The sequence below is a fragment of the Acinonyx jubatus genome, chromosome B4 (assembly GCF_027475565.1).
Source record: "Acinonyx jubatus isolate Ajub_Pintada_27869175 chromosome B4, VMU_Ajub_asm_v1.0, whole genome shotgun sequence".
Lineage (NCBI taxonomy): Eukaryota > Metazoa > Chordata > Mammalia > Carnivora > Felidae > Acinonyx > Acinonyx jubatus.
The window spans coordinates 115,537,894-115,550,419 of record NC_069387.1 but is presented as its reverse complement, the minus strand read 5'-3'; the positions used below and the strand labels follow the sequence as shown (position 1 = coordinate 115,550,419).

The 12,526-nt window shown below is 39.3% G+C and overlaps 1 protein-coding gene across 6 annotated transcripts in view; it reads right to left on the bottom strand.

Annotated features, from left to right (window-relative positions):
• The window catches only part of CFAP54 (cilia and flagella associated protein 54), a 295,832-nt gene that overhangs the window by 66,857 nt on the left and 216,449 nt on the right, over window positions 1-12,526 (bottom strand). For 5 of the 6 annotated variants that reach the window (XM_015070493.3, XM_053226634.1, XM_053226632.1 and 2 more), the window contains 5 exons: window positions 12,275-12,430; window positions 10,860-10,965; window positions 9,843-9,936; window positions 6,601-6,699; window positions 5,686-5,827 (listed from right to left, as the gene is read on the bottom strand). In XM_015070493.3, the coding sequence (XP_014925979.3) occupies window positions 5,686-5,827; window positions 6,601-6,699; window positions 9,843-9,936; window positions 10,860-10,965; window positions 12,275-12,430 (597 nt within the window). The remainder of the gene's footprint in view (window positions 1-5,685; window positions 5,828-6,600; window positions 6,700-9,842; window positions 9,937-10,859; window positions 10,966-12,274; window positions 12,431-12,526) is intronic. The other variant, XM_053226636.1, reaches the window with a different exon arrangement.

The window sequence follows — 12,526 nt, the reverse complement described above, 5'->3', positions numbered from 1 at the left end:
TGTATACCTCTGGTACAGAACCTAGAAAACTGATTGTGGTAGCAGAATAAAGGTTTCCAAAACATGTCCGTGTACTCATCCCCAGAACCTCTGAATATGTTAGGTTACAGGGCAAAGGAGAAATATGGCTGCAGATAGAATTAAGATTGGTTATCAGCTGACCTTCAGAGGGGGAGTTTTCCTAGGTCATCCATGTAGTCCCAGTGTAATCCTAGACGCCCTTATATGTAGAAAAGGGAAACAAGAGAGAGAGACAGAGTATGTCAGAGTCAGAGAGATTGGAAGATGTAGGGAGGGGCCACAAACCCCTGGAAAACACAAGGAAAGAGATTCTCACCTAACGCCTCCCCTAAAGTACTCCGCTGACACCTTAATTTTGTTAGCCCAGTGAGACCCATTTTAGACTTCTGACCTCCTGAACTGGAAGACAGACCTTGTGTTGTGTTAAACCACTAAATTGTGGCTGTTGGTTACAGCAGGAATACAATGACAACATCAATTGTCTCTAGGGACAAGTCAGTCATTTGTAGAGAAGACAGAAGGGAGACTTTTCTCTCCATGCCCTTTGAGGTCTTTTGAGTTTTGATTCTTGAGAACAAATCACCTATGTAAAAAAATTGAACTAAACTAAAAGAGCCTCTGTACATATTTGACCAATGTCGTCTGGTCTTTAATGTCACAGGAGAAAATTAAGGCCAGTTCATGTCTTCTTTCTTTATAGAATGTCCACTTTTTCTGACTGATGCTCACAATTACTTTCTTTGTCTTTATAATCCAAAAGTGATGTCAGAATTTTTCCAGGTATAACCTGCAATATACATTTATTTTCAGAAGAACTTTTGTGGGAAGTGTATCCCTTTGCAACGGTTTCCCTCCAGCCTCAGCCAGAGCTGCATGGGTTTCACTGGTTCTGGGCAAGTATTTATGCTCATTTCCCTGCAACTTTCAGGTGGTGAGAATTCCAACCTTACAATCTCAGGTGGGGTTCTGACTTCTTCCAAGTGACTCATTTTTGGCCCTGACCGGGCAATTTGGCACGTTTCTCTGCATCTACTCAAGCCGGTGGGCAATGTGTTTCTAGTCCTCAATTTGACAAGCCCATTCTGAAGCTCAATTCTAAGCAGTTAGCAGGGTTCTTACCTTCCCTACCCACAGGGCCCTCCTTCCAGACCCCCTCTTTGTCCTGGCATCCAAGTCCCAGCCCTAGCAGTGCCCTCGCCAATGGCGTCCTCACCTTCAGCTCTTGCTTAGAATCACTCAATTTACTTTGGTAACTTGAGGTTTCCCTTTCCTGACTTCATGCTCAGCTGTAAGTTAAAACAATTTCAGTTCTGTTTTATCCAACCTTGTGTTACATGTTTGGATTGGGGAGGGAAAAAGCATCTTTCATGTCAGCTCAATCCGAAAGGGTGATGCATTCATTCTGCACTTTGATTTCCTGGTAATACTTTCTTATCACACCCAACATAGTGATCAAGGGCACAGCTTTTAGAACCAGATAGATCAGGATTTGCATCAGCAGTAGAAAATTATCCTGGTTACATAACCTCTCTGAGGACCTTTCTTGGTTTAATATATATGCATAATGACACTGCCATGGGATTTTTGTCAAGGACAGATGAAATCACATAAAGCACTAGCGTATGGCATCAGGACACACTGGTCCCACTGTTATCTAGCATTCGCTGCATATGGCTTTCTGTTTTGTGTCAGTCTTTGACCAGGCCCTGCTGAAGGTTTTAAAGGATCTTGTTACATTTCTTTTGGCTCCCTGAAGTGTCAGTCTTCCTCTGAGTCTTCAAGAGAGCATTTCATTGTGCTTGTCTGGCAATGTTTCCTTACGGGTGCCTTCTGTTGCTTCCTATTTTTCATTGTTGACTCTGTCTAGAATAAAGAATGTCTTCACACCTAGAGTCTGGTAATAGAGGGTGGAGAATATGTGCTCTGCTCTTGGTCATGAGATGGTTCCTTCTCAGATTTAAGTGATCAAAGTATAGAGCTCTGAATGACATTTCTAGAAGCTTGCAGGTGTTGGACCAGGACAGCTCTGCTTCACTGAGGATGGTTCTCATCATGTTCCAATTGTCTCAGCTGCTAATACTATGAACTGATACATAGCAGGTACACACACGCATGTGCACACACACACACACACACACACACACATCACTGCTATTAGCATAAATGATTTTTCTCCATTCTAATCTGTAAGTAGTGTAATACTTTGGGATTTGAGGATGTAATGTGTTTCCCTAGGTCCCCACCTATGGAGTATTGTGTCTCAGAGGAATACAAGAAATCAAGATAGTAGCAGAGGAATGGCATCTCAGTTTTTAGTTGGTATTGACCCCATGTTTCTGGACCAGGCCCAAGGCAGTAAGGAAAGAACAAATCCTATTTTTTCAGGCTGAAAGCTTTTCTCTGTTTCAACAGGCAGAGCCTATATTAAAGGTCAGCTGTGATCCTAAGTCTTCGTTCACAGTTCTCTTTGTATGTTCTGACAATAGGTTCACCGCCATTAGTTTTCGCAAGACAAACATTTATATTTTCTATAGACCAAGTGCATTTGGTTGTGAGAAGCTGCATCTAGGACCACTAGCCCTAAATTGTACTTTTAATTCAAACTGTCTTACAGAATTTAACAATTCTTATCCCAGCTGAAATTTTTCCTAAAGCTGCAAGAAAATCAAGACAAAAAAGATAAGTATATTTAAATACAACTAGGCCCAAAGTAGGCATCTAATAAATGTGTGTGTTTTTTTGCATTGAAACTAAATATGATCTTATATTGCCAGTATCATCATCTCAGGGTCTCTATGCCTATAAGACAATGTAGAGAAAACCTCTATAAATTGGATCAGCTGAATCACTCTGGTATCTTCTTATTCTGTAGATGTCATACAGTAGCTCTCTGGTACACATGCTGACCTATTATGGTTCACATACACATGAATAGTCTATTCTGTCATCATGCTTCTCCGATTGCCAATTGCTCTGTTGAGAAAATGTGGTTTTTTTATACCTGCCCCACAATATACTTGTTCCAGAAAAAAAAAATGTTTCCAGTTAACTAATATGCCCATCCTGTCTGTCGTCCAAGCCTAATTTGCTTCCATTAATATGGACCTCTTAAGAGACATATCTGTATAATTCCAAAGTGTATCTCTGTTTTGACTGTCAATGACTGGAACCTCATGGAAGGAAAGACTCACTTTCTTGGTTTTCTATGACTCCTCCTTCCTTTTGGACACAAATATCTGGTGCAGCGTTCCACACACAAAAACCATGACTATTGGTCACCACCTTGAGTACACATCAATGCTAGCAAAGGTGAGATTACTGAGGATGTTTTCTCCTGGATGCTAATTTATGCTAATGCAAGGAAAATCAAACAAGTTTTATTTGTTGCTGTTGCCCATTAGCAATTCATTATAATATAAACTTCGTTGCCATCTGGGTATTTGTAGCAGTCAGGAGGGGATTCACTACCTCCTTCCAACCCAAATACTGAAGTGAGGGAAATCATCAGCATGAATTAATTATCAGTCTGCTAGGAAAATACTGGAGGGCAAACTATTACCCTTAAGGCAAGGCAAAATGCAAAATAGATGGGACTTCAAAATTTGGTCATTTCAAATTACTATTTTTGTAAAACAGTAAAAGAGTGCTAATGGTACAAAACAGAAACTGAAAATTGGAATACACTATGAAAATCACTGAGAAGGGCAAAGAAATCACACATTCTAGCAGTAAGCACAGCTAAGATGAAGACCACCTGCTCAACTGATCAACTCAGATCATTTGGATCCGGGATGCGGCTCCTCACTGCATGTGTCCATGGGTGACATCATTAATGGATCACTGCAACACCTTTTCCTGTATTTCCATACAGGGGTTCAGAATTCCTCTCAGGTAGCTGCCAGCCACAAACTGGACTTGTCACGTAAGATAGTTTGGATTATCATTCAGCAAACATTCATGCCCCTCTCCCTTCCTCGCCTGGCACAGTGGATTCCCCTTCCTCACTGATGTTGGACTTGGCCATATGATTTGCCATGGCCAGTGAGATGTGGTGTGAAGAGAGACCTTGAGTGTACTTCTGTGATAGAGCTTGGCCCCTTTGCTCTGCTGTACACCGTGAGAAGAGCATGCTCCAAACAGCCACTGCCTCCTCAGCCTGGGCTTCATAACAAATGTACATGGACCAGACCAAGTCAAAGGATGAATTCTCATTGCCACTAAGTTCTAGGGTTGTTTGATACACAGCATAATTTTGGTAATAACTGCTTAATACAGCATTTTAGATGAAACTGATGAAACAAAATCCCACCAGACATCAAAGCAATAAAATAGGAAAACCACAACTTGGCATAAAAAGTTCATCTAATGGTTTAACCTCAGGCAATACATTTTTGGGTTGGAAAGGAAGAAAGCCAAGGAAAGGGATGGTTTTAGACACTAATCCTTTGGCTAAAGTTGACTTAACACTTCAGCAGAGTAAGCTGCTGTCTACAGATGTGTTTTCAGCGGCTTTAGGAAGAACACTCCCACCCCCACCAGGTTAAAGTAGCACTCTTCACCGCATTTGGCTCAATGCTCACCTAGTGCCAAGGAAAATTAGTTATTGTTGTTACTGAAATGTCAGCCTGGAAGTAAGACTCCAGCACCTTATGTCTTTGAACCATCCAAGTGTTCAGCATACAAGAAGCACTCAATAACTATTTTTCAAATGAATGAATGGACAAACACATAAATGAATCTTAAATATATTACTGCTGATCTGACTTAGAGGTTTATATGACGGTTTGCTAGCTAACAAAGGAGCCGTAAAATAGAAAAAACAAATAATAGTGAGATCAAGTTTAAATTCTAACCTCTCATTCATTAATTCATTGAACAATTACAAGGGACGCCTGGGTGGTTCAGTCAGTTAAGCCTCCAATTTCAGCTCAGGTCATGATACCACAGTTCATGGGTTCTAGCCCCACATTGGGCTCTGTGCTGACAGCTCAGAGCCTGCAGCCTGCTTCAGATTCTGTGTCTCCCTCTCTCTCTGCCTCTCTCCCACTTGTGCTCTCTCTCTTTCTCTCTCTCAAAAATAGACAAACAAAAAAATGAAAAAAAAATAAACAATTACAAATGCCTGTCATGTGCAAGTAATGTGTGATTTTCTGCAGTTAGGGCAGCAAGTCAAATAAAGTCCCTATCCTCAGGAAGCTGATGATAGCTTAATGAGAGAAAGAGTTCAAACATGTATACCCATGTGCACACCCATACATGCACATGCACACACACAAATATAAAATAACTAAGAAAAAGAACAGAGAACTACATGAGAGCACTAGGGTGAGCACACATTTTAGGGGATCAGGAAAGGATCCACAAGTAAATATTTCCAAAAGGCCTCATTTGACATGTGTGAACTGGAAAATAGACAGAAGGAAATACCATTTTTCACAGAGTCCTGCATCTGTTACTGATTGAGTAACACAGACGTACATACAATGAAGTGATGCCCCTTTGTTTTGGCAGCTAGGCTACAAAGCCCCTGTCTTTCTGAGGTTCCTCCTGCCATGATACTCTCTAAGCTAAAACCCAACAAATCACCATGATTAAACCTTTGCAACTTGATTATGCATTACATGTATCAGGTTTTTATAAAATGCCTAGACACTTCAAACATACCAAGCAAATAATCTGTATATGAAGACAAAAGATCCACAGTGGCAAATTCGGGGATATTTGGTAAGGCCCCTTGGCTGACTTTATCAGTTCTAGCATTCTTCTTTCCAATAAGTAGATTAACTGCTAGCACAGCTTCACTGACCTAAAATTAATGCAGAATTAGAATTCATAAATGTAAGCTTTCTGATTTATAGATTATCCATTAGGCCCATAATGTGAAAAAGTGAATTCATAAAATCATATTCAATATACATTGGAAGAAAAAATAAAGACAATCTGGAAAACAACATGTGATGCCCAACATGTAGTATATATCATTGTCAAACAAATCATTATTGTTGACAATTTAATTAATGCATGAGTCACTTTAAATAGGCTATCTCACCTAGCTCTGAAAGATATTTGCCAAAATGTCAAAATGTGCACATATGTATCTGCCAATACTTTCATTAAAGAAAAGCCGAAACAAACAAAGACAGGTCTGCCTAATAAAGATTAAAAACACAACATACTTAAGGAGCAATCCTAATCTTCCCAAAGAAAGATCATTGGCATAAATCCTAAAGAATGTGAATTTTCCTTTCTCTTGTCTAGATACATTATGCTGTCTTAACAACTAGTAGGTAGAGGATACAGACAGGCCAGTTAAAAGGAACCTTAAATAAAAATCACACCATGGGGCGCCTGGGTGGCGCAGTCGGTTAAGCGTCCGACTTCAGCCAGGTCACGATCTCGCGGTCCGTGAGTTCGAGCCCCGCGTTGGGCTCTGGGCTGATGGCTCAGAGCCTGGAGCCTGTTTCTGATTCTGTGTCTCCCTCTCTCTCTGCCCCTCCCCGTTCATGCTCTGTCTCTCTTTGTTCCAAAAATAAATAAACGTTGAAAAAAAAATTAAAAAAAAAAAGAAATCACACCAACCTGGGCAGCAGCTCTTATCACAGTCCAGGCCAGTGAACCGTACATTTCAAATCTATTTACTGTTGGTTCTTTAATAGAACTATGCCTTCTGGTAGGAGTCTAAAAAATATAGCACATATGTTATAATAAAGATAGATAAAGATACCATGAAGTTGCATGATAAATTTTCTCATCCTCTGAAAATGACATTTCAGTGGAACACTATATAGCCATTAAGAATAATAATGTAAAAATAAAGAATAATAATGTATGTATTAGATGTATTGACATGAAAAGATGTTCAAATATATTAGAGACAGAAAAGTAGAGGTTACAAAATAGTATGCAAAGTACGATCCTATTTTTAAAAAGATATGTATACACATATATTCCCTGTATACACAAGCAAAGAAAATTATTAACAGTGGTTATTATGGCTCTTAAGGGTGCTTATTTTTCTCATCTTTTCTAATTTTTTATACTGAGCTTGGATTTGAATAACAATAAAATAAACACAAATGGCATTTTAAGGAAAGTATTTACTTAAAATGGTATTTGCCATTTTAATAGATGATTTATAAGTTGAATACATTGTGTGAGAATGTCAGAAATAAGAATATTACTTAAAGGCTTCTGATAGGTATTCGCTATCACTTTTCTAACTGGGGAACTATTAAAGGATGATGTAATCATAAAGTTCCATAGAATAGCAACAATAGAAATGAATGAAGATATTTTTTTACCGTGTGTGTGTGTTCAATTTTTTAAATAAGAAAGTCAATGCTACAAAAATTAACAGAAAGAAACTCCAATGCAAATGTAATATCTGCCTGTTTTACATTTTTAAAGACAGCTAAAATAAGTATTAATAGTTAATTCTTAATATTTAACTAATATGGATAAAACTGTTCAATTAGACTGCTTGGTTCTAATTTTTTGATGCTCATATTTTGGCCAATTCCTTGATCTTCAACAAGACTGCAGAATAAAACAAACAATAACAAAGATATCTTTGTTTTACTTCTGGCTACAGGACTCCCAAGGAAAAAGAAAGCCAGTGAATAGTGCTGATGCCAGAGCAGGAAACACAACGTGTAAATGTGGCCTAGCCTAGATCAAGTGCTAAGATTGGCTGGAGGTAGATGATACCTGGAGAAGCCACCTATGGATAATCTAAGCAATACAGCCCTCTCCCAAAATACAAGAACCCTAGTCATTAGCTGTAATGAAGCCACTTAGGCTTTGGGGTAGCCCTTGTGGCTTACTGGCTCTGTAAGTTTGGGCAATTTACCTATTTAAATTCTGGAAAGAATACTAATAGGCACTAAATGAAGAATACATAATAACATTAAATAACTATAATGTAAGAACAATGCCGAGCATGGAGCCTACTTAAGATTCTTCCTTTCTCCCTCCCTCCCTCACTCTCTCTCTCTTTCTCCCTCTGCTCCTCTCCCCTCCTCACACAGTCTCTCTCTCTAAAACAAACTAATAATAATCATAATAATAATAAATTAATTAAAAATTAAAAGTTACTGCCCTCATATATCTCCAAAGCACCCACATCCTGCCCACAGGATCTCCCTCAGTCTAGATCCCTGGAATTCAAATGTGGCCCACAGACCAGCAGAAATGCCAAATCTCAGACCCCATCCTTGACTTACTGAATCAGACTCTGCATTTTCACAGGATCCCCAGAGATGCTTCTGCCCCTTGGTTTGGAAGCACCGCTCTAGAAGTGCATGCCCCTGCAACTATTTGCATGGTCCCCTTCTCATCCAGTAAATCCCACCTCTTGCCACTGCATCATTCACAATCCCACCAACCCAAGTTCTTTCCTAATCTCCAATTTTACTACCTAAACCAACCCCCCTTCCTTCTCTTCTTTCTCTCCCTTTCTTCCCCCCCCCTCCCCCCCACCCAACCTTCCTTCCTCTTACTTTTTTCCTTCCTCTTACTTTTTTTGGTTTATTGTCTCTCTCCCTCTACTGAAAACTAGTTCCACGAGAACAAGGACTAAGTTTGTCTTAATCACTGCTTAATAACCTTCCAGAATACTGTCTGGGTCAGAGTGAATGGTCAATAGGTATGTGATGAATAAATGAATGACTCTATCAAAAAGTGATCTGTTAGCAGGCCGTATCAGTAATGAACATATTACTTGTCCATCTGCTTAACCAATATACCATTTCCTACAATTTCCTGATTAATACTAATACCTTAGAGTATTTACATATGCCTACATTTCATGTATTACATTTTAACAGGCAAAACTGTCCACAGGAACTCTTATTTCCAGAGCCTTATATACAACAGCACATGAAAAGATGCTCAACATCACTCCTCATCAGGGAAATACAAATCAAAACCACACTGAGATACCACCTCACGCCAGTCAGAGTGGCTAAAATGAACAAATCAGGAGACTATAGATGCTGGCGAGGATGTGGAGAAACGGAAACCCTCTTGCACTGTTGGTGGGAATGCAAACTGGTGCAGCCACTCTGGAAAACAGTGTGGAGGTTCCTCAAAAAAATTAAAAATAGATCTACCCTATGACCCAGCAATAGCACTGCTAGGAATTTACCCAAGGGATACACGAGTGCTGATGCATGAGGGCACTTGTACCCCAATGTTTATAGCAGCACTTTCAACAACAGCCAAATTATGGAAAGAGCCTAAATGTCCATCAACTGATGAATGGATAAAGAAATTGTGGTTTATACACACAATGGAATACTACTTGGCAATGAGAAAGAATGAAATATGGCCCTTGGTAGCAACGTGGATGGAACTGGAGAGTGTGATGCTAAGTGAAATAAGTCATACAGAGAAAGACAGATACTATATGTATTCACTCTTATGTGGATCCTGAGAAACTTCACAGAAGACCATGGGGGAGGGGGAGGAAAAAAAAAGTTAGAGAGTGAGAGAGCCAAACCATAAGAGACTCTTAAAAACTGAGAATAAACTGAGGGTTGATGGGAGTGGGAGGGAGAGGAGGTGGGTGATGGGCACTGAGGAGGGAACCTGTTGGGAGGAGCACTGGGTGTTGTATGGAAACCAATTTGACAATAAATTTCATATTAAAAACAAAACAAAACAAAACAAAAAACATACAGAGAAGTATCTAAACATGAGTGTGACTATAAAGTAATAAATGAATTTCTCCAAATCATACATAAAAATCAGTCTCATTATTTCAATAGCACAGAGTTAACAAAGGCAATTAACTTAAGATTTCTAATAAAATAGTTTATTACCTTAAGTGTTAATGGTGGTGTTGAAAGATTGTTTTTTGGCTTCCTCATATGTAAAAATAATAAGGCCATTTCTAAGTAGGAGTCTCTTATCAACCTAAAATGATAGAACACTGTACTTATTAAATAGTTTCACCACTCATAATCATTTTGCACCATTTTCCACAATTTCTGAGCTGATGAAAGGTAAAAATAGACAAAACCAGTACCTGTCCCAAATACACACCTTCTTTTCACAGCACCATTGGCAGAGACAGCAGCACCTTCCTCCCTACTGAAATTGGAAGCTCTTGAAGAGAGTTGAGAATTCTACCTTGTCCTGTGCTGGCAACACTCCATGGCATGACTGCTCTGAAGCCCAGCATCCATACCATTCTAGAATATTCCAGCACACAACTCACTAAAGAAGTGAAAATCAGGACTGAAGGAACCTACCTTGAAAATCAGACCTCTTTTTCTACCCTCCTATACTAATGAAAATGGAAAGAGACATGGAGTAATGCAGAAAGCAGTTGTATGATATGGGTGAGGTCTGTGTATTCACTATCAAACCTGTCAGTTGGGGCTATTTAAATCAGTACAGTTGTAATAATGGCAGCTTATTCTCAATCTTAAGATGATTTTTATATAGAATTAAGTTGGCCATCCCTGGCCCTGTTGACCAGAGTGAATATCCACATAAATCCCTTCTAGATACAATTTCACATCCATGGAAGCTGCTGGAATCCTGGGACAGATAGGAGATCGATGTGAGTAAAGACTAGAAGCAATACACAGTCCAGTATGCCACCATGATAACTGCCATCACCAACCATTGCTGTAAATGAGGCTTTGGGTCAGAGCAAAGGGCAACAACCTTGGAAAGGAAGTCAGTAAATCTGGGGGACAATGGACCCCAGTGAACTAGTCCTGCCATAGGAAGATGGTCTCCCAGTCATCCCAGCCTTGAATGTTCAATGTACTACCAGAGCATGGGACTTAAGCCAAAATATGTTATAATAATGGGAAGATTTTTTTTACCCCGAGTTTTGATCATTTCTCAAGCTTAGTTGTATAGCTTCAAATAAAGTCTCAAGTTGTGAACTTGGAGATTTCTCTTCCATCAATATTTGACGTTCTATTTTGCCTGAAAGAATAAAAAAAAATATGTACACAAATGGTTTTTCCTTTTTCTATCATTTAGAACTTTAGAATAAATATTTCATGCTGGGACTTCAGAAAACTGGATGCGCTGTCCTTCCTGCCCATCTGTCTGTTGTTTTTGCTGTAAGGTCAGCCAATAGTGCAAGATCTTTTACTTCTTTCCCCAGGAGTCTCCGGGTTCATCCTGCCTTTAGTTAGCAACACTGAGTCAAAGCCTCCTTTGGCTTTCCAGACACAAGTGTTCTTACCATCTTATTTTTATATTTCTTTACTTTGTACCTCCCTTTCCTCCTGTGGGGCCCATTCCCTTTGTCTACATCCATGTCCTCTTCCTCTTGTATTACAGATACAGTATTGCGGATCTCTGTCTAGTATTGCAGATCTCATAGAAAACATCTCTGCTAAATCCTAAAAAGTCAGCAAACACTTGAAAACCATCACAAATGATGCAAATACTTCAGCGTTCACACCGCTCTCGACCCCATGGTTAGTCACAACGTTCAGTGGAATGGCACTTTTGTAGCCAAAGGGCAAGGAAGGAAAATCATATAATCGCTATAAAAAGAATTCAGTTTTCATTTAGTGTGTGGACAGGGCACAGAGCCTCCCAGGGTTAGGTTCACGCCTGGGCACTATCATTTAGTAGCTGCTGACTTAGAGAAGGTTTCTTAACCAGACTGTACCTCATTTTCCTCATCTGTCAAGTAGGATTAGCCATGCATACCCTGTAGAACTGTTGTAAGAGTCGGCAATATGAGAGGTTACACACTGACTACTATAGGGCCTTGCATCTAGTCGACGATCAACAAATGATAGCAACCATCACCGTCACTCTTGTCATGCCCAAAGTAGCCACAGTAATAATGCAAATATATTGTACATAACTTATAATTACAGGTGTGCTACAGCTATTTAAGTGGGTATGTATCTTTTATAGAAATTAACTAAAATGCTTAGCTAAGGAATGAAATCACGCATAAAAAATGCCTTCCAAGCATTCTTTAAGAAACATTATTTATAGCTAAATGGCTGATGCTGACATTTTTGAGTCAAACATAAAACTTTGTCTAAGGAGGGTCAATTGTAATTATAAAAGAGACTAAGTAGTAGTACTCTTTTTCCCCTTTCTTGATATAAGTTTGCCAAAGGTACCACTTTTGTGTCATCACTAAGCCCTTTATAAAATATGTATTTTTTTACAGTCAGTGACCAGATTTTCAAGAAGCACATTGTTAATAGGAAAAAAAAATCCCATAAACTTTATCACAGTTCTGACCCCAAGTACATCTTACCTTTCTGAAAAAGAATTTCTGCCTCTACCTCACGTTCTTCTGCTGCTGCTACCTTACAGAGCTTCCGTGCCATTTCAAAAAGATGAAGGGCAGGTAACCACTTCGAGGGATCCTTCTTTTTACTGGTATAATAGACTTGTTTGGCCACTGTATGTCCTAAAGGGAACAAGTCGGATGGCGAAGAAAGAATGAAACACACAGCGTTTGTAACAAGCCTCCACGTTACCAGATTTCTCTCACAATAAATTTGCT